This window comes from Chiloscyllium punctatum, chromosome 45 (assembly GCF_047496795.1).
Source record: "Chiloscyllium punctatum isolate Juve2018m chromosome 45, sChiPun1.3, whole genome shotgun sequence".
Lineage (NCBI taxonomy): Eukaryota > Metazoa > Chordata > Chondrichthyes > Orectolobiformes > Hemiscylliidae > Chiloscyllium > Chiloscyllium punctatum.
This window is the reverse complement of record NC_092783.1, coordinates 62,377,318-62,402,936: the sequence shown is the minus strand read 5'-3', so window position 1 is coordinate 62,402,936 and position 25,619 is coordinate 62,377,318. Positions and strand designations below refer to the sequence as shown.

The 25,619-nt window shown below is 44.6% G+C and overlaps 1 protein-coding gene across 1 annotated transcript in view; it reads right to left on the bottom strand.

Moving 5' to 3' along the window:
* LOC140467494 (membrane-associated guanylate kinase, WW and PDZ domain-containing protein 3-like) overlaps positions 1–25,619 on the bottom strand; it is a 135,733-nt gene that overhangs the window by 8,362 nt on the left and 101,752 nt on the right. The window contains 12 exon segments of the mRNA XM_072563911.1: positions 1,608–1,761; positions 2,088–2,196; positions 4,276–4,461; positions 7,637–7,846; positions 10,375–10,567; positions 12,462–12,553; positions 13,963–14,125; positions 17,089–17,120; positions 18,008–18,613; positions 19,248–19,430; positions 23,175–23,287; positions 24,567–24,624. Of these exon segments, the coding sequence (XP_072420012.1) occupies positions 1,608–1,761; positions 2,088–2,196; positions 4,276–4,461; positions 7,637–7,846; positions 10,375–10,567; positions 12,462–12,553; positions 13,963–14,125; positions 17,089–17,120; positions 18,008–18,613; positions 19,248–19,430; positions 23,175–23,287; positions 24,567–24,624 (2,099 nt within the window).

Here is a 25,619-nt window from a genome sequence, read left to right as displayed (position 1 = left end):
ATTAAGCTGTTTTAGAGTGCAATTACATGTCAAACACCTCAGACAAGGCACAGGAATCACATGTAATGCCAGGAGTAGGCAAGGCCAGTGGATTTCCTTTCTTTAAATATTAGGGAAGTAGTGGATTTTATGACAATCTGACAGCTTCACAATCGCTTTAACAACTTGATTTAAGGAGAAAAACTTTCAAAAGTAAAATTAAATTATAAGTAGTGTTTGGCATTTGAATTTAATGTTCTAAATATTGTTCCAGTGCTAACAAGTTCTCATTAAATATTGTATTGTGGTTAAAATAGAATTTAAGAGCACAAGGTGAGTGGGGTGGCACAGTGACTCTGTGGTTAGCACTATCGCCTCAAACCAGGGTCCCAGGTTCGATTCCAGCCTTGGGCGACCAGCTGCGTGGAGTTGGCACATTCGCCCCGTGTCTGCATGGGTTTCCTCCAGGTGGTCCAGTTTCCTCCCACACAAAGTCCAAAAGTGTACTGGTCAGGTGAACTGGCCATGCTAAATTGCCCATAGTGTTAGGTGCATTAGTCAGAGGAAAATGGATCTGAGTGGGTTACTCTTCGGAGGGTCGGTGTGGACTGGTTGAGCTGAAGCGCCTGTTTCCACACTGTAGGGAATCTAATCTATTCTCATCTTAAAGCCCATTGTCTTCTAAAGCATTATTCAATTAGTGCAGCTTCTCTGCTCTTTCCCCTTGAAAGAAAAAATTTATCCTGATTCCTTTTGAAAATTATTATTCACAATCATCCTTACATGCAGTACTTTCCAAGACACGATGACTCACTACAAATTTTTAACCAATTCCACTAATTCTGTTTTCTCCCTCCAGTGGAAATAGCTTCCCTTATTTAAAATTCTTTAGAAATTACTTCATGATTTGAACATTCTCTGTAAACCCTTTCACCTTCTCTCCTCCAAGAGGAAACGTACAAACCTGCCCACAGAATCCCTGCACCCTTCAAATAAAATCTCATCTGCACCTTTCCGATCATTCATAAAGTATGGAGCCAAGAATTACCTCAATACTCCAACTGGGATCTAACCAGGGATTTAAGAATTTATGTAACTTCCTTTCTTTTGAATCTTTGGGCAATTTCAATGAAGAACCATATTTGCACAATGCAAAATAAAGGACTCGGAGGCTTGAATATATCAAAAGTGATGAATTCATAGAATCCCTAAGTGTGGAAACAGGCTATTTGGCCCATCGAGCCCACGCTGATCCCCCAAAGGGCATCCTACCCAGAGTTGACCCTGCATTTACCAATCCATCAAACCCGCACATCTTTGAACTGTGGGAGGAAGCTGGAGCAACCCGGAGGAAACCCATGCAGACACGGGGTGAATATGCAAACCCCACACAGCTGGTCGCCAAAGGCTGGAATTGAACCTGGGACCCTGGCGCTGAGAGGCAGCAATGCTAACCGTTGAGCCACCGTGCCAACCCAGATGCAGTTACCTGTGCTCTGAGCAGAAGAGCTTGGGGAGGTCATGGGCGAATAGAATTTGGAAGGAAGTGCTTGATATTACAGAGGCCTCAAACATTGAAAAAAACTTCCCTCATTCATCTGCATTACAGCAAATAATTTTAGCCGTACCTGGGAGAGCCTGCTGCCTGTAGCCCGCGTCTCTCTGTCAGCTGTTGGCTGATGGTATTGCTCAGATGGAGTCTGTCTGTAGTCCAAAGCTGGAGGTTTCACATAGTCACATCCTGCAGTCTGTCCACTGCTCTTTTCATCTCCATCCGTCTTACTGTTAAACAGAAAGCTTATCAGGCCTTTCCTTTCCCACACACATTTACCACGGCATCAACAATTTCCTGTTTCGTACCCGCGCCGCACCCCCCTCCCCATTACCAGGGAAATGGAAAGGACAATCACAGGAGACATTAGAGACGAGTCTCATTTACCCAACTTCTGCTTCAGTAAAAGAGTGTCTGAAGGCTTTCTCCCAGCATCAGTCCCCACTCCCAATCATCCCCATTCCCCCCTCACCACCACCACCATCAAACCCTTTGTTCTTCTTGGCCTTTACCAGCACCCAGTTAGCACATCCTAACAGCCACCTTGTGTGCTCACCTGTTGTCAGCCGCTGGACTGGGTACTGCTGGGGTCCTTGCCATGGGTTTGTGCTGTAGGGCTGGGCTCTGTCGCGCCGAGCTGTCTCCTGAGGGGGGGCCAGTCACATCTCAAAGGAAAGATAAAAATCAACAAGTTGAACGACTAACAGCTCCTCTGAGCAGCACAGGCTTGGGGCTCAGTGCCTCGTAACAATAGGAGGCAGTGGTCAGGAGTTTGCACACCTGCCAGGAAAGGTCGGAGTCTGGTCAGTGAAAAGCCCCACGTCCCAAACCCAGGTTTCAATCCAGGAAATAAGACATGGCTTCTCTCAGCAGAAGGGTATCAATTCTCAACAAGCTGCACTGCACTACAGAACCATGCTTCATTCTGGTGGCTCATCAGGTTAAACTGGCTAAGGCACCAGCTTGTCACCCCAGGAACCTGATTCCAGTCCCACTGAGAACGAAGGAGTGCCTCTGTCTGGTTCCAAGACCCCCGTGATGATGACACCTCATTCCAGTTTTTAACCAGCAAAAATCTTTTTATTTTAAGTTATTGAGAATTGCGCTGATGCATGGCGACTGCATAAACCTTTCACTGCACTTTACAGCAAAACCCCTGGCAATAAAATATTCAATTCAATCCGATCCCAAATAGGCAATGTCACTCAGACAGAGCTAAAGATGGTCAGCACACATTACGGGAACAATGCCTCAACATCAGCAGCAGCCAGTACTTGGATGTGGAGCTGAGGGTGCACGCTTGGGAATTTTCTGTGAAGGTTTAAATTCAAATGCCAATCCAGAAATTTCAGCACACCACCCTGGTTGACATTTCAGAGCAGTGCTGAGGAAGTGCTTTTCTTCTGGACTTGCTGACTTGAATGCATGTTAAACAGGAGCCTTCTCAGGCAGGAATTGACAAACAATCCCACAGCAACTGTTCAGAGATGTGCTGGAAGTTACTTTGTCTCCTGGACAATATTTCACCCTCCACCAACATCACAAAAGACAGATCACCTGTTGTATATTGCCTTCTGTCCAGAGGACAGCGCTGTCCCCAAATTACATTCCATGTCTTCTGTATTTTAAAAGTGCATCACTGGCCATCAGCTAGTTTACAATACCTTGAGCATGTCAAGCACATCCCCTCAACAGAACATTATTTTTCTTTCTTGCCTCTGGTTGTGGTAACCTTGATTTGGCATCTAGACAATGTTGTTTACTCTCCAGGCACCAACATTCCTCAAAACCCGAGGGGCACCATGAAAAGCTAGCTTTGCAAACTGCAATGCTTACATTGTGTAGGGAAAAACGAGACTGGTCACAATGCCTCAGCAAGACTCTTTAAAAGGGTAGAGCTGGCAGAAGCACCGTCAGAGCCATAGGCCACATCCAGCCTCTGCCAACCATGACTAGAGTGAGCAAAACAACCTGTGTCCAAAGTTCAAAATACTATCACATGATCTTGATAAACACAAACTAGAAAACAGTTACAATCAGACCTGTGACTGTAACTTAGCCCTTGGAATCCAACCCTGAAATGTTATCAATTGTTTTCCAGTCTTTATTTACAATTAAATGTGTTTCAAGCTCTTTACAGCTTTTGCCGAATTAAAACATGTCAAGGTTACATTATCTTGTTTTAAAAGATTTGGTAAGGAAAGTGACTCTTTCTAGAACTGATTTGGAGATGCCAGTGTTGGATTGGGGTGTTCAAAGTTAAAAATCACACAACACCAGGTTATAGTCCAACAGGTTTAATTGGAAGCACTAGCTTTCTGAGCGCTGCTCCTTGTACACAACCACCTGATGAAGGAGCAACACTCTGAAAGCTTGTGCTTCCAATTAAACCTGTTGGACTATAACCTGTTGTGTGATTTTTAACTTTCTAGAGTTAGTTATCATTAAATCAATAATCCAGGGCCAAAACCCAAAGGAATTCCGCCCCACGCATTTGGACATTTCTCACTCACTGATTTGTCCCATTTCAATTACACAGGGCCTGGGTTTTGGGAAAGGGACTTTGTGCTGTCCTCTCACTGGTGGATGACCCCCAACTCATGGCCCGTGATGCCATGGTTTCAGCAATAGCAGGTACTCGCAGATTAGCTGAGACAGTCTGTGTGTCACACAAATCACAAGGATCACAACAGGCCCCAGACCATCTTAAGGTGAGATGTGCCTTACAACTTCTGGATGAGTACCTTCTTCAGGAGTGACGGTGAGCGTGACCGTCTGACCCGCGTCCTTGATCAGCTGCACAATGTCATGGTGGGGCATCTGGACGATGGACTGGCCGTTCACTGCTGAGATTCTGTCAGTCACCTTCAGCTTCCCACAGCGATCAGCCGGACTTCCCTCAATAATGCGGCCAATTTTATGTGGCACTGCTGTGGACAAAGTAGTAACAGGAAAGGGTTAATGAGATCCAGAGCAGAGATTTAAGGATCCAGAATTAGGGACAAAACCATAAAATTAAACCCAGGTCATTTTGATGAGAACTCTGAGAACATTTCCTCTTTCAAAGGTTCTTTGGAAGGTGGGGGGGGGGGGGGGGGGGGGGGAAGAAAAGAGAGGAGAGGGGTGAGAGGGGGTGGTGGGAATCGAACAGAAAGCTTGTGGGAGACCTGCCAGGATTGCATTGGCACACTTGAGTTTAGAGGTCACAAAGACATGACTATATTTCTGCTGCTGCTCAGTCAGTAACACAAGTCCTGCTGTTGAGTGACAGTGTGAGGGAGCTGCATGAACATTTTTACAAATCTCCATCTGGACTTCAATCATCTGTAGTTCAGTGCCAACAATCATCATAGTGATTATTTGTTCTGTTTTGGTTATTTTTATTGATTACTCAAAGGCTGTTTAGATCATAGGGCTGGCCATGGGTACCTGCATGGGACAGAATTATGACAGAGTCTTTGTGGGGAACGTAGAACATTCCTGTTCCAGTCCAATTCCAGCCCAAACCTGCTACTCGTTCTCTAGTATATTGATGATACCATCAGTGCTACTACCCTTCCTCGTACAGAATTGGAAAAGTTCATCAATTTTGCTTGCAATTTGCTCTCACCTTCATTAGTCCATCTCAGACTTCTCCCTTCCTCGACATCTTTGTTTCCATTTCTGGGGATATGCTGGTCACCAATATCCACTACAAACCAAACGACTCCAACAGTTACCTGACTATAAATCCTGTTTCCTGTAAAGACTCAATTCTCTCAGTTCCTCTGTTGCAGCTGTTCTGATGATGCTAACTTTGTCAAGGAAGCCTCTGAAGTGGTCACCTTCTTCCTCAGCACCATAGAGTTGGCAGGACTCTCAGTCAAGCCTGATCCATCTCCCGCACTTCAGCCCTTACCTCTTCTCTTCCCTCCTGCAATAATGATAAGAACCCTCTTGTCCTCACCTACCATCCCACCAGCGTCCACATCCAGAGGATCATTAGCCACCACCACGTCCATCTCCAGCAGAATGCCACCACTCAATGGATAAGCCCCTCCTCTTCCGCAAGGACCGTTCCCTCCCACTCTTCACATCTACATTCCACCCCCTCCTCCCCCCACATACACATATATCCATTCCTCCACTTTCCTTGCCCTGCACTTTCGCCTGCAACTGCAGAAGGTCTAACACCTGCCCATTTACTTCCTCCCTCCTCAGTTGCCAAGGACCGAGATACACCTTCCATGCGAAGCAGCGCTTTACCTGCACTGCCCTCAATCTAGTCCAAGGCATCCTCTGCTCACAATGTGGTCTCCTTTACACTGCGGAAATAAAGTGTAGACTGGGTGACTGCTTTGCTGAACATGTACATTGTGCCTGCAATAAAGACCCTGAGCTTCCAGTTGCCTGCCAATTCAATACACCACTGTGTTCCCTGGCTAATATCTCTGTCCCAGGCTTGCTGCAGTGCTCCAGTGAAGATCAGCCCAGGTAGGAAAAACAGCATTCATTTTCCAGTTGGGAACACTACAGCCTTCTGAACTCAATATTAAGGGCTTGAGGCATCTTCTCTCATATTCTTTGCCCAAACCTCACACATCAGGCCTTGTTATCACATGATCAGCTATTACACACTACCCACTGTTAGCCACAAACAATCCCAATCAGCAGCTATTCACTCTCCCAGGCTGATCGCTGTCCACTCCCTTGTCCAACTGTTCTTGTCCCTCTTTTGGCTCTATCTTCAACTATCATCTACTCTGTACCCCCTCCCCTCACCCTATCATCTGCACTAAAAAAAATCAGTTCTAAAGGAGGGTCACTGGACCTGAAAACATTAAGTCTGTTTCTCTCCCCACAGATGCTGTCAGACTTGAGTTTTTCCATCAACTCCTGTTTGTGTTGTTGACTCCAAGGTTGCTGTTACTTTGCTCTGTGCATTTAGTCCAGGGCTAGTTCAGTCTTTCTACCTTCATTCAGACAACTATATCTGTAGACTGTGGACATTTTTCCCCTCTGATGAGTTTTCAGTTAATCTGACATCTGATGGTCATGCCTGGGGACGTGCCTGCTATATCCCACAAGGAGTAGGGAGAGACAGTGCTGAGTTTCTTCCCCCTTGTCACTCCCCACAAGTGTGGGGTAGTAAACTGAGTTGGGGGGGGGGGGGGGCGCAGGTGGTGATAAAACAATGTTAAAAGGATGGGGACAGAGCAGGAGTCACAGATACGGAATGGTTTCGACAAGGTGCATGTGGCAAAGGATGTTTCCTCTTGTGGGTTAGTTCACAATGAGGTGACCGTGTGTTAAGATTAGGGACCATTCTTTCAAGATAGATTAGCAGAAGGTTCTCTTAAACTTCTGCGTAACTTTGGAATAAATGACTTAATAGGTAGAATCGGCAAAGTCATTGAATATTTTTGAGGCAGCAGTAAACTGATTCCCTTCCCAACAAGGATCTAAGAGTATTGGAAGTGGGTAAGAATAAGGAAATTCTGATTTTACTGAATGGGAGAGCAGGTTGAAGGGGCTGAGTAGTCTACTTCTGCTCCCAATTCAGATGTTCAAATATCTGACTAAGATGTGACTTTTCAATTAATCACTGCTATTTTGTTGGAACCTTTATGCAGGAAGTGACTGGACAACTGTTTTATCAACTGTTGCACAACCCAACAGCTATTTGTTGTTTTCAGTACAGACTCCAACATCTGCAGTTATTTGCTTCAACAGCCATTTAACTAACCTGCAACTACCTCCTTAGATGCAGATGAGATCGTGTGAGGCAACAATGAACCATAGATCAATTAGGTTCTTACGCCTGGTAACCTGCCACCGACATCTGCTGGACATCGATTGTACGTAATGACAGAATTGGGTTTTCATTGTAACGCCTACAAGCCTAAATAGCCAATGAGAGAATAGTTTCAAACATGAAGGAGAGGCGTTAGACTAGCAGTCACTGCATTGGAGGTCACAACCCGGTGAGACTGCTGGTGTCTGTGGAACTCGTAGCCCAGTGAGCTGCAAAACCCAAGGAATTGATGCTATTTTGTGCTGAGCAGACCTGTGTGGTCTATGTCATCCTCATTGCCTGTCTCCCTTAGCAACCATCAACTTACTCACCCACAGTGGGGTGTCTGTTCTTCGAGGTGATGATGACAAATCCGAAACCCTCCGTCTCCTTCCGCTGTAGGACAATGTCATATGATTGAGGGGACTCTGCTGGGGTGTGACCCTGTAGGGGCTTGTTCACAAGCTCAGTGTGATTTATCCCAGATGGGCCATTCTCTGCAGCTTCAGCATTCTCATCCCGACTGGAGTCACGTAGGTCCTCTGTCACACAAAAACAGGAGAGTTAGAGAGAGAGGATGGCCCCAAAATTTCCCCAAAAAGGGGAAAGCTTCCTTCGTCCCAGGCTAGTACAATGCAGTCTGCATCTGACCAACATGGCTCATTCACTCTCAGCCGAAATGTCTTTTATGTCTACTATTCATTCTCAGGATACAGACGTCACAAATAAACATTTTGTTGAATCGTTGGGTAGCGCTGTACGAGTTTGTTAGACCCTCTCCCTTAGAGTTTTGAGCCAGCAAGTGCTAGGTTAAGGTTGGTAAATTTCCAAGTTGGAATACTGTATGAGGGAGGGCTTGGTGACCATAATGATTCTACTAGAGCAAAGGAGTCAGACTTGGCACACCTGGCAGATCCTGAGCTGCACAATTCCATGATTCAAACCTTTTCAACTTAGGGATGAGCTGGCGGCACAACAGTACTGCATCTGACTCTACATCAGAAGGTTGGTGTTTAAATCACGTCAAGCTCATGGTGCTTAACGGAAGCTCAGATCACTTAATCTTACTTCGGGTGGAGATTAATTTCTACGTGTTTATTGATCACTTTAGTAAGGCTTTCAACAAGATTGCTCATGGCAGACTTGTTGGCTAGTTAGATCTCATGGAATACAGGGAGAACTAACCATTTGGATACAGAACTGGCTCGAAGATAGAAATCAGAGGGTGATGGCAGAGGGTTGCCTTAGGCCGATGACCAGTGATATGCCACAAGGATCATTGCTGGGTCCACTGCTTTTTGTCACTTATATAAATGACTTGGATGTGAACATAGGAGGTATAGTTAGAATGTTTGCAGATGACACCAAAATTGGAGATATAGTGGATACTGAAAGAGGTCACTTCAGATTACAACGGGATCTTGATCAGATGGGCCAATGGGCGGAGGAGTGGCAGTAAGAACTTAATTTAGATAAATGTGAGTTGTTGCATTTTGGAAAGGCAAATCAGGGCAGAACTTACACACTTAATGGTAAGGCCCTGGGGAGTGTTGCTGAATAAAGAAACCTTGGAGTGCAGGTTCATAGTTTCTTGAAAGTGGAGTCTCCGGTAGATAGGATAGTGAAGAAAGCATTTGGTATGCTTTCCTTTATCGGTCATTGCACCGAGTATAGGAGTGGGGAGGTCATGTTGCTGCTGTAGAGGACATTGGTTCAGCCAGTTTTGGAGCACTGCATACATACAGAAAGGATGTTGTGAAACTTGAAAGGGTTCAGAAAAGATTTAGGAGGATTTCTCAGGGTTGGAGGGTTTGAGCGTTTGAGCAATAGGGAGAGGCTGATTAGGCTGGGGCAGTTTTCCCTGGAGCATCAGAGGCTGAGGGATGACTTTATAGAGATTTATAAAATCATGTGGGGCATGGATAGGGTGAATAGTCAAGGTTTTTTCCCCAGGGTAGGGGAGTCCAAAACTAGAGGGCGTAGGTTTAAGGTAAGAGGGGAAAGATTTAAAAGGGATCCATGGGCAACATTTTCACACAGAGGGTGGTCTGTGTCCGTGGAATGAGCTGCCAAAGGAAGTAGTGGAGGCTGGTACAATTACAATGTTTAAAAGGAATTGGATTGGTACATGGATAGGAAGGGTTGAGAGAGATATGGGCCAAACACTGGCTAATAGGACTAGATTAATTTAGGATATTTGGTTGGCATGGATGAGTTGGACTGAAGGGTCAGTTTCCGTGCTGTCCATCTCTATGACTAAATCACCAAACATTAGTTGGAGAGACTCATTCTGTACAGTGAAAGCTTCAGGTTGCCCCTTGAAATAGGGACACTCCTCCAGAGTAGACGACAGTTGGTAATGCTATCACCAGATTATTAATCCAGAAATCCAAATAATTTTCTGGGGACCTGGTGTGAATCCCACCATAGCACAAGTGGCACTGTGGCTCAGTGGTTAGCACTGCTGCCTCACAGCATCAGGGACTTGGGTTCAATTCCTGCCGTGGGTGACTGTCTGTGTGGAGTTTGCACATTCTCCCAGTGTCTGCATGGGTTTTCTCCAGATCCCTCCCACAATCCAAAAGATGTGCAGGTCAGGTAAATTGGCCACGTTAAATTGCCCACAGTGTTAGATGCATTAGTCAGGGGGAAATATAGGGTTTGGGAATGTGTCTGGGTGGGTTACTCTTCAGAGGGTCGGTGTGGGGTTGAAGGGCCTGTTTCCATACAGTAGGAAATCTAATCTAATCTATCCAAATGGTGGAATTTGAATTCAATATAAATCTGGAATTAAGAATCTAATGATGACCATGAATGCATTGTCAGTTGTCAGAAAAAAATAACCCTTCTGGTTCAGAGAAGAAAACTGCCATCCTTATCTGGTCTACATGTGACTCCAGACCCACAGCAATGTGGTTGACTCTCAACTACCCTCTGGGCAATAAATGTCAGACAGCCAACAATGCCATCACCCCATGAATGAATTGAAATTCCTGGGAACAGCAAGGGTTTTGAAAAGGTCCTGGCCACATTCACACCAACTGGGAACCAACGGTGTGGTCACACTCACCAGAGGGCAGCACCTTCCTCCTCACTGACAACAACACCTGACCATTTCGAGTTGCATTTTGCATCAAATCCAACACAAAGCGATGAGATCGCCCCTTAACAGAGACACCGTCGACACAAAGCAGCTCATCAGCTACACGCAGGCGGCCATCGCGTTCTGCTGCCCCCAGTGGGATTATTGCTCCAATCAAAACCTGAAATGGTGAGAGGAGGGTGGTGCAGAAAAAGAGGAGGCTCATGTTAACTCAGATTCTACATGGCATCAACCAAACCTTGGTGAGAGATATTTATTATTCAACAGGCAAGGTGTAAATAGACTGCAGCATCTGAGAGATTCTAACACTTTCACTGAGAAAGTTCATTACAATAACAGCAGTACGCACTACTTCAGGTTCTTATTCCCTTGTGTCAATCTCACTCTCGCTTAAATCACGCAATCCTTACTGTGGAGTACGTGTCACTGGATGAACTAACCTACTGGTTACATAACAAGTGACGAAAGCAATAGCTGACTGGCTATGCTGTTTGCTAACACACAGGAACAGAGCCCCCCCCCCCCTCCCCCCCAAGCTTGCTGTGTGGTTAAGGTGGATGGCCAGATTGTATCTTAACTTCGAGTGCACCTCTCAGAACCTTATCAATAATACCCTCCTCTACAAAAATCCGTCAGTTTCAACTTTGCCATTAGCTAATTGCACCGCTGCTACCACACCCCCCATCCCCCAACCCTGACCTCAACTCCTCTTTCATCCTTGTTCTTCACAGCCCTCAATTCCTTTATTTCAAAATTCAATCTCCTCTCTAAATACTTTGTGATCTAGCCTCCACAATTTCCTGGGTTAGAGTCTTCCAGATATTTACTCACCTCAAAGATGAAATTCCCATATTCTGAACTATGGTCTTTAGCTCAAGATTCCTGCAGTATTGGAAACATCTTCCCATCTAACCTTTCAAGCCCCCTCAGAATCTTGTATATTTCAAGAAGATCACCCCTCATTCTTCTCAACTCTACTGAATAAAGGCACAACCAGTTTAGCAATCGCTGATTCGTCAAGGATTGGGGCAGCACGGTGGCTCAGTGGTTAGTACTGTTGCCTCACCGTGCTAGGACCTGGGTTTGATTCCCATCGTGGGTGACTGACTGTGTGGAGTTTGCACATTCTTCGTGTCTGCGAGGGTTTCCTCTGGGTGTTTTAGTTTCCTCCCACAGTTAAAAGATGTGCAATTCGGTAAATTGGCCATGCTAAATTGCACATAGAGTTCAGGGATGTGTAGGTTTGGTGTATTAGTCTGGAGTAGATGTAGGGGAATGGGTCTGGGTGGGTTACTCTTTGGAGGATCGGTGTGGGCTTGTTGGGCCGAAGGGCCTGTTTCCACACTGTAGGTATTCTATATCTCTTTATTCCAGGGAACCAACCTAGTGCACCTTTTCGAAACTGCCCCTTCTTAAATAGGAAGTCCAAACTGTATGCGATAACCCAGGTGTGGCCTCTTCACAGTTACTATAAGACTTGCCCATTTTTAAACACCAACCCCAACCCCCTTGGATTAAAGGCCAAAATTTAATTTGTCTTCTTAGTTATGAGCTGCATCTCCATACTAACGTTTTGGACTCCCTGCACCAGAACAGCCAGATTCCTCTGTATGGCACGATTTTTGCAGTCTCTCTCCAGTTAAATAATAGGTGGAAATATTTGGAATTCTCTAACTCAGAGGCATCATCAATGAATATACTTATACTTGTGACAGACTGTCTTTTAATCTCTCAGCAAATCAAGGGACATGGAAAGATAGCAGAAAAAGTAGAGGTGAAGCCCACAATCAGTCATGATCGTACTGACTCGGGGTGCCGTTCGATGGGCCATAATATCTATTCCAGCTCAGATTTCCTGTCCTTATGAAGCACTCACACCAACTACTGTAGCAGAGGTGCACTTTACATTTATTTCCACAAGCACAGTTAACTCAACAAAAGTATGAGCAGGTTCGCCACCTCCCGCAGCCTATTGTCACTCACTATTAACAAGAATTTGCACTAGAAGCAACATGAAATCAAGAGCAAACACTCGAGAGTTGCAGGGAACTTACAGGTGTATCTGGCCCATCTCCACCCAGCACTCGGAATCCGAACCCACTCTCCAGCTTACGCAGGAAGATGTCAATGTCCTTTGTGTTTGGGGCTGAAGGACAATAAACAGGGATGAGAGTCAGAGATGATGTAACGGCTAGCCCCAAGGTGTGCACAAAACAATGAATATTTATGTAGCACAACCAACCCAGAAATTACTTTTGCTTCTTAGAATTCACTTTCCAGGACATGCCGCTGAACCACAGACAGTGTAGCACTTGCAGCCTGGATTCACAGCTGACTGTAAACGCACAGTCTGCTCCAGCAGAAAAGATACGTATCTGTCAAAACCGTGCTCTGCTTTAGTGGAAAATTTGCTCAGTCCTCAGATCACAAGATGACCAGGCAGAGTTCTGTGAAACCGTGACCTCTAGTTATGGTCAACTCACTGAGAACAAACATACAAATAGAGAAAGCAGAGCCCATTTAAAACTTAATTGGTTTGGAGGGGAGAATCAATAAATTGGACTGTTTGCTGATTAACTCAGAACGATCGGTGTTCTTACTTCCTTTCCTTCTCTCCTGACTCTCCACTTGGACACATTAGTTGTCTAAATATTGATCCTAGATGGCAGCGTCAGCATGTTTTTTTGGCATTATCATCAGTCACTGGATTGGGACCAGGATTAGTCTTCAAACTGATGGACATCCAGTTCAATTGCTGCAAACCACTAGCACACTGCTCAATGGGAGAGCTCAGCATTGTCTAGTAGTGAAAGCTGGAATGTTCCTGAGTCTGTGTGGTACAACTATTGAATACATTTTGCATCAAGGAAGCAAAATCAGATCTCTGTTACTGGAAAATCATATTCTGAAAACAAATCAAGATGAAGCAGACAGGCCATTTGGTGAATTACTATGACCTGGCATTTTCCAGTTCACTGCACACAGTAACCTAATGACACAAGTATTGCACCAGTGACCATCAGGGCATAAGTTCAAAGCCCTTGAAACTGAACTGAATAAATCTGACTTTTGTTTCTTTTCACTAAAGGCACATGGGAGCTGCTGGCTGACTAGCATTTATTGCCAGCCCCTTGTTGCCCTTGTGAAAGTGGGGGTGAGTTGCCTTCTTGAACCACTGCCATCCATGTACTGTAGATAGATCCACAATGTCCTTAGGGAGGGAGTTACAGGTTTTTAACCCAATGATGCTGAAGAAACAGTGATATATTTCCAAGTCGGACACTAGCACATCTGTGCACAATTCTCTTTTCAATTCTAAATGTTCAATTATTTGATTTGACCTTGCTGCTTCTCAACATGAGCTGCCATAGACATCCCTCCTCATCAAACTTTCACCTGATCGAGTTTATAATTATTGAACAGGACAAATTCCCATCAATCTCCCAGTGACATTTTTCAATTAAACTACTACACTACTGATAGTTAGCAGCAAAGGATTTCCAAAACCCCCATTTCCTACCAAGAACACAGTGGCCTGCTCTCCGTGTCACTTACGTTTGCTGTCAAACATGGTCTTGGACTGCACATACACTTCAGTTGGGTCACGCTTGGGCGAGGAAGGCCTTACAGCATTGGGTGGGAACGGCATTGGCTGAGGGATGGGAACACTTGGGGAGAGATTCTGAGAGCCTGGTTGGTTGTCCTCTTGCTCTAAAGTCTGGGAAGAAAAGTCGGAGAATAGAAACGGTTTTTAATACATTTTACAAAATACAAGGGAGTTATATAATGCAGAGAAATTATGTAAAGCCATGTCAAAGGATCTCCTCACATTTCACAATCTTATAGTACAGATGTAAATTATTTAGCCTATCTCTTGAAGGAGCAGTCAACACCCCATCCCAACTTCCTGACCTTTTCGTGGTGGTGCTGCAAAAGCCTCAATCTTCAACCCAACTGCTGTCTCAAGAATCAGCATCTTCTCCAGATGAAAGTTCCAGAAAAGAAAGACTAACCTTAGGTTGCTGATGATACAAGGCTAGGTAGAAAGGTAAGCTGAGGTAAGGAAATAAAGAAGCTGCAAAGATACATGGACAGATTAAGTGAATGAACAAGATGGAGGATGGGTCATAATGGGTCAGACGCCCTGAGAGTTTATTTGCTAGTGTGGTTGGGGAGGGTTTAAACTAAATTGGCAGGGGATGGAAATTTATGCAAGGAGACAGGAATCAAGGATAAGACCAACAGATAGAAGGGGGGACAAAAGAAGTGATAGGCAGAGGAACTAAAGGCCAGAATTGAAAATAGCCGTGTTTAAATAAAAGAATGGAACCGGGACAAGAAATGCTAAAAAGATGAGTCTTAAGGTTTTGTGCCTGAATGCTGAGAACATTTGAAATAAATCATGGATGAATTAATCATGCAAGTAGGTGTAAAATGGTATGATTTAGTTGGGATTACAGATGGAGACATGGCGGCACGGTGACGAGCGATGGGAACTGAACATCTGGGAGTATTCAGTACTTAGGAAGGACAAAGTGGAAAACGCAGTGGAGTTGCATTACTTGTTAAGGAGGATATAAATACAATATTGAGGAAAGATATTAGCTCTAACAATGCAGAATATGTGCAGGTAGAACTGATAAATACCAAGGGTCAAAAAGCATTAGGAGGAGTGATATATAAATCACTAAACTGTAGTGGCGATGCTGGGAATGGCATTAAAGTAGAAATTAGAAATGCATGCAGTAAAGAATATTGTGATTATGGATGATGTTAATCTGAATATAGATTGGGTGAATCAAATGGGTGTCACAACAGTGGAGGGAGGAATTCCTGGAGTGCATATGGGATGGTTTTCTGGACTAATATGAGGAGGAACCAATTAGAGATCAGGCCAGATAGGCTGGGTATTATGCAGTGAGAAACAAATAATCCGTAATGTAGTGGTGAGACAGCCCTTGGTGATATGCAACCATATGATAGAAATCGTCATCAAGGTGAAGAGTGAGATCATAGATTCTGAGACTATGGCCAGGAGTCTTAATAAAGCAAAATATGAGATTATGAGGTGTGAGTTAGTCGTGATGGATTGGGAAATGTTACTGAAATGAATAGACCACGGCAAACATTCCAAGAGCAACTGGGTGAAGAACAAAAACTGTTTATTCCTGTGTAATGAAATAGTACAAGATGGCCAAGCCATGGCTTACAAGAGAAGTTATAGATCATACTAGATGCTAAAAAAAAGAGGCATACAAATTGTCAAGATAAAACACCTGAGAACAGGGAACAGTTTAAAAGTCAGCTGAGGAGGAGAAGAGATTGATTCAGAAAGGGAAAATCAAATATCAGAGTAAGCTTGCAGGGAATACAAGAACTGACTATACAAGTTTCTATATGTCTGTAAAGAGAAAAAGGTTTGGTCAAAACTAATGCATGCCTTTTACAGACATAAATGGGGGTATTTATAATGGAGAAGAAAGAAATGGTTGATAAACTAAATTCAGATTCCACTTTTGTCTTCACAAAAGACGACACAGATAGTGCATTAGAAATAATCAGGAACACAGGGTTCGGTGAGAGGAAGTAACTGAAGCAAATCTGTATGAGGAGAGAAACAGTGCTGGAAAAACTGATGGGATTAAAAGGCCTGACCAGAGTCCTTAAGGAAGTTGGCTTAAAAATAGTGGATGAATAGGTGGTTATCTTTCAAGATTCTTTAAATACTACAACATTACTACAGATTAAAGGAGAGCTAATTTAACTGCCACATTCCAAATTCACACAATAGCTTTTCCACCCTCACCCCAATATGTGGCAGCGACCTGCACCCAGATTGTTACTGTCCTATTACCATCACGAATGTGCCTTTCACCAGAATCCTTTTTATAATAACTGTTGCCTTCCGTGATAGCTGTAGACCTTCCTCCTTCAGTGTTTTTTTAAAGACAGTTAAGACCAACAAGTCTTCCAGTTCTGACAATAGATCATTGACCTACAACACAACTCTTGCTCCCTCCACAGATGGAGGAGTTTTCTAGAATGTTGTTGTTTTTCTCTTCATGGTTCCAGAAACCAGAGTCCTTACTTTCACATAAATGTAAGTTTTTAGTTTATTGCCAGCCAAAAACATTTGAATTATCATCTTGAGAATCTGGTTTGAAATCTAGCCAAAAATACAATGAAATCATGTACAGTATTGCACATGCCAAAGACAGACAATCTAACTCATTCAGAAAGATAAACTAACTCGACTGTTAATGAAATAATTCCATGGTTACTGCCTCTACCTAGCTACCCAAGTTCAGTCTATACACTGGTCACACCTCCTTAGGAAAAAAACTGCCCAAGGTTAACCCTAAATTTGCTCTTTCTTCATGTCACATTAATGTTCCTAGTCTGATTCTCAGTTTGTATTTTGTACTTAATCTTAAACCTGGAGGCATCGACACACAATCTTCTGATCCGAGGCAAGAACTGTGGCCAGCACTTCACTTGATTACATACACACAACTCAGCTACCATTTTTAATTTGCTTTTTAAAATGGTTTTGGTTAGTTGCGAAGTCCTGTGCATGCAGAGACTATTAACTACACAAATAACAATCCAGTTAAATCCAACTGGAAGGAACACGTCCAAACACCAAGACCCACTGTTAGCAAAACAAATACTGAAACTTACGGTTTTCATAGTTTTAGCAGGTGAAGGAGGACCTGTTAAAAAAGAAAATTCATTACAATACATGAAACAGAAAGGTCACTAGGAAAATACCTTCTGAAGCCAAAATCTGCTCCACAAATTGAATCCAGGACTATACAGTACAGCTTTCATCAACACTATTGTGGGTGCTTCACAATAAGGATTAACGTATAGTTTAGCATTAGAAAAGCAACATTGGATTCTAGAACCCCAACCACATTCTAACTCAACTCCACTCTTCCGACACAGTCAACAGAATTTCTCTCAATATTATCTCTCACTGGTCTCGGAGGCTTTTCCACTTTTGGACACAAGTGCTGGTTGAAGATGCCAAATTCACAATATAATGGTGAAGGGAAAGTGCTGGGCTGCAATCAGAGGCCAGAGAAATTGTATAGAATTTCTAGTACAGAACCTCCCCCAGTCACACACTGGGAGTGTTAATGCAAACTCCCAGCCTTAAATCACCCAAACAGATTTGTTCTATTATCACGTGTCTATCATACATTCAGATAAACCACCTGAGGGTGACTGTACTTTCACTACCTCGACAAGAGGGTTTTTGTTTGAATGCCCCAGTGGATTGATTACATATACTGATGGTCAATAGTCTTGGTCTTGTCTCAAGTGGAAACATCAATCCTATATGCAGGCAATCAAATTCTTTTGCAATCTTAATCCCATGCATTAAGTGACCCCTCAGCTCGCCTTTAGGCAGAAAGGAGTCCCAGCTTGTTCAGTCTTTTCTGATAGTTATAACCCCTCTCCTTTCGATTCTGTTGTCAGCATTTTACTGCATCCTCTCTAATGCGCCCTTCTTTACTCTGCAACATCTAGACAAGTGCAATGAAACAGCGTGAGCTAAAGGCAATTAAAGGATAATAACAGCATGAGGACAAACCTCCTCTCTGTACCAGTAACGATATTTCACTCCCCACAGGACAATCCTTCAGTATCTCCACCACCTGGGCGTGGCTCAGCTGTTGCATGCTCTGGTGGTTGATCTCCTTGATAACGTCACCTTTCTGTAGTCCTTTGCACCATTGACTGTCCAGGATCATCTTCACCTTCTGTCCAGCTGGACAGTCTGCTATAGCAAAGCCAAAGCCCTTTGGCCCCTTCAGCAGAGGGACAGTCAGCACCTCCGGCTGCGAACCACCTGACGAAGTCATTGAAGAGCGGTCTTCAGTCAGGCCCAAGTACGGTCCATTTAGACGCTCAACGCCACCAGCAGAAACCTCATTCCCATTCTGCTCAGCAGGCCCTGGAGTTGTCTGCAGGCTCTGTCCAGTCGAGGCTTGCTTCCCCACTACAGGCAGTCCATCCAGAATGGGAGTGGCAGTCACAACATCGACAGCTGGCACCTGGGGCTCCGTGGGAAGGGGGTAACCACGGCACAGGATCAGCTTCACTGTCTGGTTGATGGGAACGGACTGGAAAAGCTGCACTACATCAGCATGAGTCTGCCCAAGGACGCAGGTGCTGTTCACATATACTATTACATCACCTGTAGATAAGATTGCACAGCATACGCATTAACCATTTGAGGCCATGATCAGAGCCTGACTCATTCAAATTTAACCTCGCTACGGATGCGTACAATGCCAAGCTTTACCTGTTCAAAAATAACTATCAAACTGATTTAATAAACTCATGGAAACCAGCTAAGAAATATGCCTGACCCTGGCACCCACCCACTCACTGGCATCAGTCTTCCAAGCTTTGCCCTATTGTTCTACCCCACTCAGAAGCTCCAGACCCAGCACCTTGGCGTTGTTCTCCAAACGCCCGTTTCTCGATTTATTATTATCTATAAATAAAAACAAAATACTGCAGAATTTGGGAACTGGAAATAAACACAAGATGCTGAAACTCAGCAGATCTGGTAACATCTGTGCAGACAGGAACAGACTTAACATTGAGTCCAATGTGACCCTTCAGCTGTACTCAAAAATATTAACTGTCTCTCTCTCTCTCTCTGTGGATGTGTCAGACATGTTGGTTATTCTCCAGTGCCATTCATCCTGAACCAACCCTGTCCCCAATATGCTGTGTACAGGGAGATGGTGGGGAACGGAAAGTTCTGTGAATGTTAAATCTCCAAGCGCCCAACAGCCTTAAAGAGGAAACAAGTCACTTGCCTGCCAGCATGTTGCCATCCTGAGCTGCAGGGCCATCTGGAATCACATTCTTCACCTGCAGAAACTCATCTGGGCTGTCCCCTCCAATTATTGTGAAACCAAATCCCATGGTGCTCTTCTGCAGAGTGGTCCTAATGAGCATCCCTTGAAGATGGGAGGGGTCCCGAGTAAACATTGGCCTCTCTGCAATGGAAGGAGTGGAGGGGAGGGGAAGGGGGAGAAGAAAGAGACAGATTTGAAATATGGTGACTTGACCAATTACTCAAATCCAAAATCATCTGTCAAAGTGTCCAAGATGTTCAAAGATCACAAAGTTGTTAATTTGGTTTGTACTTCTTGGCTTGGGTGAGTGTGATCAAAAGAAGGTTAGTAAAATCTTTAAGTGATTGGACAGGATAGAGGGAGAGAGAGAGACAGAAAAAACTATTTCTCATTATTTTGGCTTCTGGGAAGAGTTACATAACGTTAAAATTAGAGGCACACTGTTCAAGTGTGAAACCAGGAATCACTTCTTCACACGACAGTGAGAATTTGGAACACACTACCAAAACTCTGTAGACATCAGGGATCAATTAGAGATGGATAGATTGGCTGGGTAAGGGCAAAGGCTACAGCCAAAATACAGGTCACATTCTAATTGATTGAAGAAGTTAGAGAAGAGCAGAGTTGAAAAATGTGATGCTGGAAAAACACAGCAGGGCAGGCAGCATCCGAGGAGCAGGAGAATCGACGTTTTGGGCATAAGCCCTTCTTCAGGAGGGCTCATGCCCGAAACGTCGATTCTCCTGCTCCTCGGATGCTGCCTGGCCGGTTGTGTTTTTCCAGCATCACATTTTTCAACTCTGGTCTCCAGCATCTGCAGTCCTCATTTTCTCCTAGAGAAGAGCTGAACAGACTACTCCTGAGCTCAAATGTTAATCTGTACTCAATCTTACCCAGAACAGCAACAGCAACAGCACAGTGTGGGGGAAAAAGGAAGGAGAGTTAAGTGCGAACGCAGATCAGGGAGGCAGCTTTCTGGATTCGCAGGTAAGTGGTTAACATAAAGCAAATATTTACCAGTATTCCCATTTGTTCTGCCTGAAACACAGGAGACAGCACAAGGCTCCTACTGTTTACAAAACCATAACGGACCTGTTATCTCACCTGCCTGACTGCAGTTTCAGTTTGTGAAGGAAGGGCTTTTTGAATTGTAAAGAAAAGGCAAGGGTACACATAATGCACAGAAACTGGGAGTGAGGAGTCACTACTCCATGTTTGCCGTTGGCAAAAACTGAAAAACAGGCATTTATAAAGTGAAATGTAAAGGCAGAAAGAAACATGAGATTACACTACATTATTCATAGAAACAAGTTTTGGAAAAGCAGGATAGAAATGGGAAAGAGATTAGCTGGATGAGTATAGGCCCCCTTTGCAGATTTCCAGTTCGGAGGAAACCAAACTTATCAGCATTGCACCAGCACTAAAGTTGATGTTTAACTTTTGTTTATTGCAGGTGTTGCAGCTGTAAACATTAAATAATGTGTCCTCTCTGAAGAGTTCCTGTTCTAAATGCAGTTGTGAATTGGTTTTGGTACTGGAATAAGGCAATCCAGAGGTGAGTAGTTCAAATCCCACTAGAGAAAAATCTTATGAATAAATAAGTGACCATTAAACTAGCTGAAGGATAAATATTGGCCAGATACCAGCAAACATTCTGAACTTTCTGAAGTTGAGTACATTGATTAACAAAAAGAAACTTTGATCATTTACTTTTCTATGCCTTGTGGGAGCTTGATTGCATTTTAAAACAACATACACATTGCAAAACTGTGTTTCTTGATATATATTAGGAGATAGGATATGGACCTCACTGACTAGGCCAGAGTTATTTGCCCAATACCAATGGCCTGAGAAGGTGGTGAGCCATCTTTCTCATTCCCTGTGGTGTAAGGATACCCACAATGCTTTTAGGGTGGGACTTCCAGGATTTTGACCCAGTGACAGCGAAGGATTGGGTTCTACCAATCAGGTCAGGATGCCGTCAGATTTGGAAGGTAACTCGAAGGTGCTGTTCATGTACATCTGCTCCCTCTGTCTTTGTGTTGTACATGTTGCGGATTTGGAGGGTGCTATCGGAGGAGCCTGGCTGAGTAGCTGTAGTGCATCGTGCAGATAATGTACACTTCTTCCACTGTGGACTGGTAGTTAATGGAGAGAACATTGCAGGTGGTGAATGGGGTGCTGGTCAATACAGCAGCCTTTTCCTGGATGGGGTTGAGCTTCTCAAGTGTTGAGAAAGCCACACTTATCCAAGCGGAGAGTATATTAACACATTCCTGACCAACTCTCCCTCTATTTCCCCTTGCCATGGACTTCAGAGGCAGCAGCTTCCAGAAGTGCAAGTGATGTGTCAGCACACCATTCAGCATCCATGGAGCTTGTCAACAGCTGTGCAGCAAAATGCTGCTCCTGACTTGCGCCTTGTAGATAATGCAAGTCTGAGAAGACAGGTGGTGAGTAGAGATTGCAATTTCCCTTCCCACGTGGTTAAAGATGCCCTCCAATGCATCTCGTCTACATCCCGCACCTTCGCCCTCACACCCCACCCCTCCAAACGTAACAAGGACAGAACGCCCATGGTGCTCACCTTCCACCCTACCAACCTTCGCATAAACCAAATCATCCGCCAACATTTCCGCCAACTCCAAACAGACCCCACCACCAGGGATATATTTCCCTCCCCACCACTTTCCGCCTTCCGCAAAGACCGTTACCTCTGTGACTACCTGGTCAGGTCCACACCCCACTACGACCCACCCTCCCATTCTGGCACTTTCCCCTGCCACCACAGGAACTGCAAAACCTGCGCCCACACCACCTCCCTCACCTCTATCCAAGGCCCTAAAGGAGCCTTCCATATCCATCAAAGTTTTACTTGCACATCCACCAATATCATTTATTGTATCCGTTGCTCCCGATGTGGTCTCTTCTACATTGGGGAGACTGGGCGCCTCCTAGCAGAGCGCTTTAGGGAACATCTCCGGGACACCCGCACCAATCAACCACACCGCCCTGTGGCCCAACATTTCAACTCCCCCTCCCACTCTGCTGAGGACATGGAGGTCCTGGGCCTCCTTCACCGCTGCTCCCTCACCACCAGACGCCTGGAGGAAGAACACCTCATCTTCCGTTTCGGAACACTTCAACCCCAGGGCATCAATGTAGACTTCAACGGTTTCCTCATTTCCCCTTCTCCCACCTCACCCTAGTTCTAAACTTCCAGCTCAGCACTGTCCCCATGACTTGTCCAGACTTGTCCTACCTGCCTATCTCCTTTTCCACCTATCCACTCCACCCTCTCCTCCTTGACCTTTCACCTTCATCCCCTCCCCCACTCACCCATTGTAGTCTATGCTACTTTCTCCCCACCCCCACCCTCCTCTAGCTTATCTCTCCACGCTTCAGGCTCACTGCCTTTATTCCTGATGAAGGGCTTTTGCCCGAAATGTCGATTTCGAAGCTATTTGGATGCTGCCTGAACTGCTGTGCTCTTCCAGCACCACTAATCCAGAAGGTGGTGAGTTACTCACCACAGAATTCCCAGTCTCTGACTTGCGCTGGTAACCACAGCATTTAGATAAATGATCAGTTTCTGGTCAGTGGGAACCCACAGGATGTTGACAGTGGAGTATTCAGAGATATTGCCACTGAATGTCAAGTAGTGACAGTTATGCTCTCCCTTGTTGGAGATGATCATTGCTTGGCATTTGTATGGCATGTATTTTATTTGCTACTTATCAGCCCAAGCCTGGGGATTGACCATATTAAATAAGCGATTACATTTCAAAAGGTACTTCATTAACGATCCTATATTTTAGGCGTGCTTCAGGTGACGAAACACCAAAGAAACGCAAGTTCTCCATTTGTGAATGTCAGTGACAGTACCTGGCCGCTGGTCCCCATGCACTCCTCGCTGACTGTCCCGCTGAAGAACTAACTGTTTCTTCCGCTTTGCTTCAACAACTGGATTCTCGAATTGTGTCCTCTGGTTTATGTGGCTAAAGAGAAACGATAGAGAGGGAATGTGGAGGAGAGGGATCGGTGGAAGGAAAGGGAGAGACGCAGACAGACAGAAAGGGAGCAGAGGAGGGAGCGGGGACACAGGTAGGGAAGAGGGGGTGGGGGGGGGGAAAGAGAGCAGGAGCAGAGTGATATAGAAAAAGAATTAACTTCACTTGAGCAACATCATTCACGTTCACTCACATTTCTCCCTCACTCTCCCACCCAACAACTGGAATCCCATCCAAGTCATTGCCTCAGCTACCTGGGTGGCTTGTACTGGGATTAAAAGGTTCAAGGTGAAGTTGCAACCAACCAGTATCGTACTCCAGGTTTATCTATCTATTCCCAAATAGACTAAGAAAACAGAAGGCACCTGGTTAGTTGGGCAAGGTACCAAATGGTGGTGACTCAAGGTGCTTACTTCAGAGTTCAAGTAAGGGGTTACAGGAAAGGCTATGGAATCGACACAATAGAAGAACAGTGTTAAGGAGTGGAAAAGGAAAGAGGAAAGATGGAGTTTTCTGAGGCATGAGCCATTTCTGTCTGTCACTCAGGAACGGGCTGATACAGGAGAAAGCAGATGCTGGAGATCAGAGTCAAAAGGTGCGACACTGGAAAAGCACAGCCAGTCAGGCAGCATCCGAGGAGCAGAAGAGTTGATGTTTAGAGTGTAAGGTCTTCATCAGGAATGTTGTAGCGGAAATGGCAGAGGATGATATGTTGTATCTGGAGACTGGTGGGGTGAAAAGTGAGGTGGGGGGGGGGGGGGGGGGGGGCTTGTGTCTTTGTTGAGATTGGAGGGGTGGGGCACAAGGGCAGATGGATGGGAAGTAGGTAAGATATGCTGAAGGGTGGCAGAAATGGCGGAGGATGATGCGCTGTAACCGGACGTTGGTGGGGTGGAAGAGGAGGACCGGGAAGGTTCCTGATGAAGAGCTTATGCTCAAAATGTTAACTCTCCTGCGCCTCGGATGCTGCCTGACTAGCTGTGCTTTTCCAGCACCACACGAACAGACCAATAACAGTCAATGAAATACAAGAGGTCTAACATTCTAGAGCTATCTAAAAATTTGAGGGTTTGAAGAGAATTACTGACTAGAGAAGTCCAGCAGCAAGTTATTGACCAACTTGGGTAAATAGCACATTCACTCCTAGTAATGGTACCAGCAGCACAACAGCAGAGGAGATCACCAGCAGAACATTTGATGCTGAAAACATTTGGATAAACCCTGCTGTAAAGAGATCTCATTTTACCTTTACTCTCCAGGAACTTACTCAATGTAGTAGAAACCATAAACTGGATCGCTGATCTTTTCCCAGCCATATGGAAGCTCTACAAGTTTAAAAATTAAAAACATTCTGATCAATACCACAAAAATAACTCAGCATTAACTACCAGACAATTGTAAAATGTTTACAGCAACACAGCAAGGACACATCAAGTCCCCTGCTACAAATGGAAACATTCCCTCACCCTCTTACACTCCTGGTCCTCAAGAAGGTAGCATTCGATCAAAGAGCAAGACGACAAGAGGAGCAGAGGTCATCCTGGACTAATCCAGTGCAATCACCGAGGTCACAAGCATCAGGAGCAGAAGCAGCTATCAAAGGATGTTATCTGTCTAAACCTCTGAGAACATTTATTTGAAGTTCCAAATAAGAGATTTGCAAAAATTACAGCTTATGACGTTGGAGAAAAGCTTTTAACATGAACTAAAATTTGTTTTGAAGGTCACAGACAAGAGATTAAAAATGGAAAAGTGCAGAGATGAGGAAACATTGGATGGGTTGGTTTTGTTGCCCTTAGACAGAGCTAGCTGAAGAGAGATTTGATTGAGGTGTACAAGATTAGACAAAAGTGAATGGAAAGGACATTTTTCCCTTAGTAGGCCGGTCAACGACTGCTTGAAGAATTAGAGGGGAGACAAACAAAGTTGCTTTCTCACCGAGAGGGTGATACGGATTCAGAACACATTGCCTTGTGTTTAAGGCACAAACCCTCAACTCATTTAAAAATGTGCTTGGGGATACACCTCAACTCCTGAAATTTCCAAGGAGACAGACCAAACATTGGAAAATGGAATTAGGTTGGGTGTTTTAGTTAGCTCAGATGTGATGGGCAGAGTGGCCTCCTTGTGCGCTGTCAGTTTTTCTAAATATCTGAAGGGGGGGGAATGAGGAGGGTGTTTGGTAGGGGTGGAGGGTACATGACTGAGCACATGAATTTCTCCTTACATGGGCCAAGACAAATGCAATGATCAAATGTCCTCCTTCTACGCTATAACAATTCAATGATTCTGTTAAGTCTAAAGCAAAAATAATCTAATG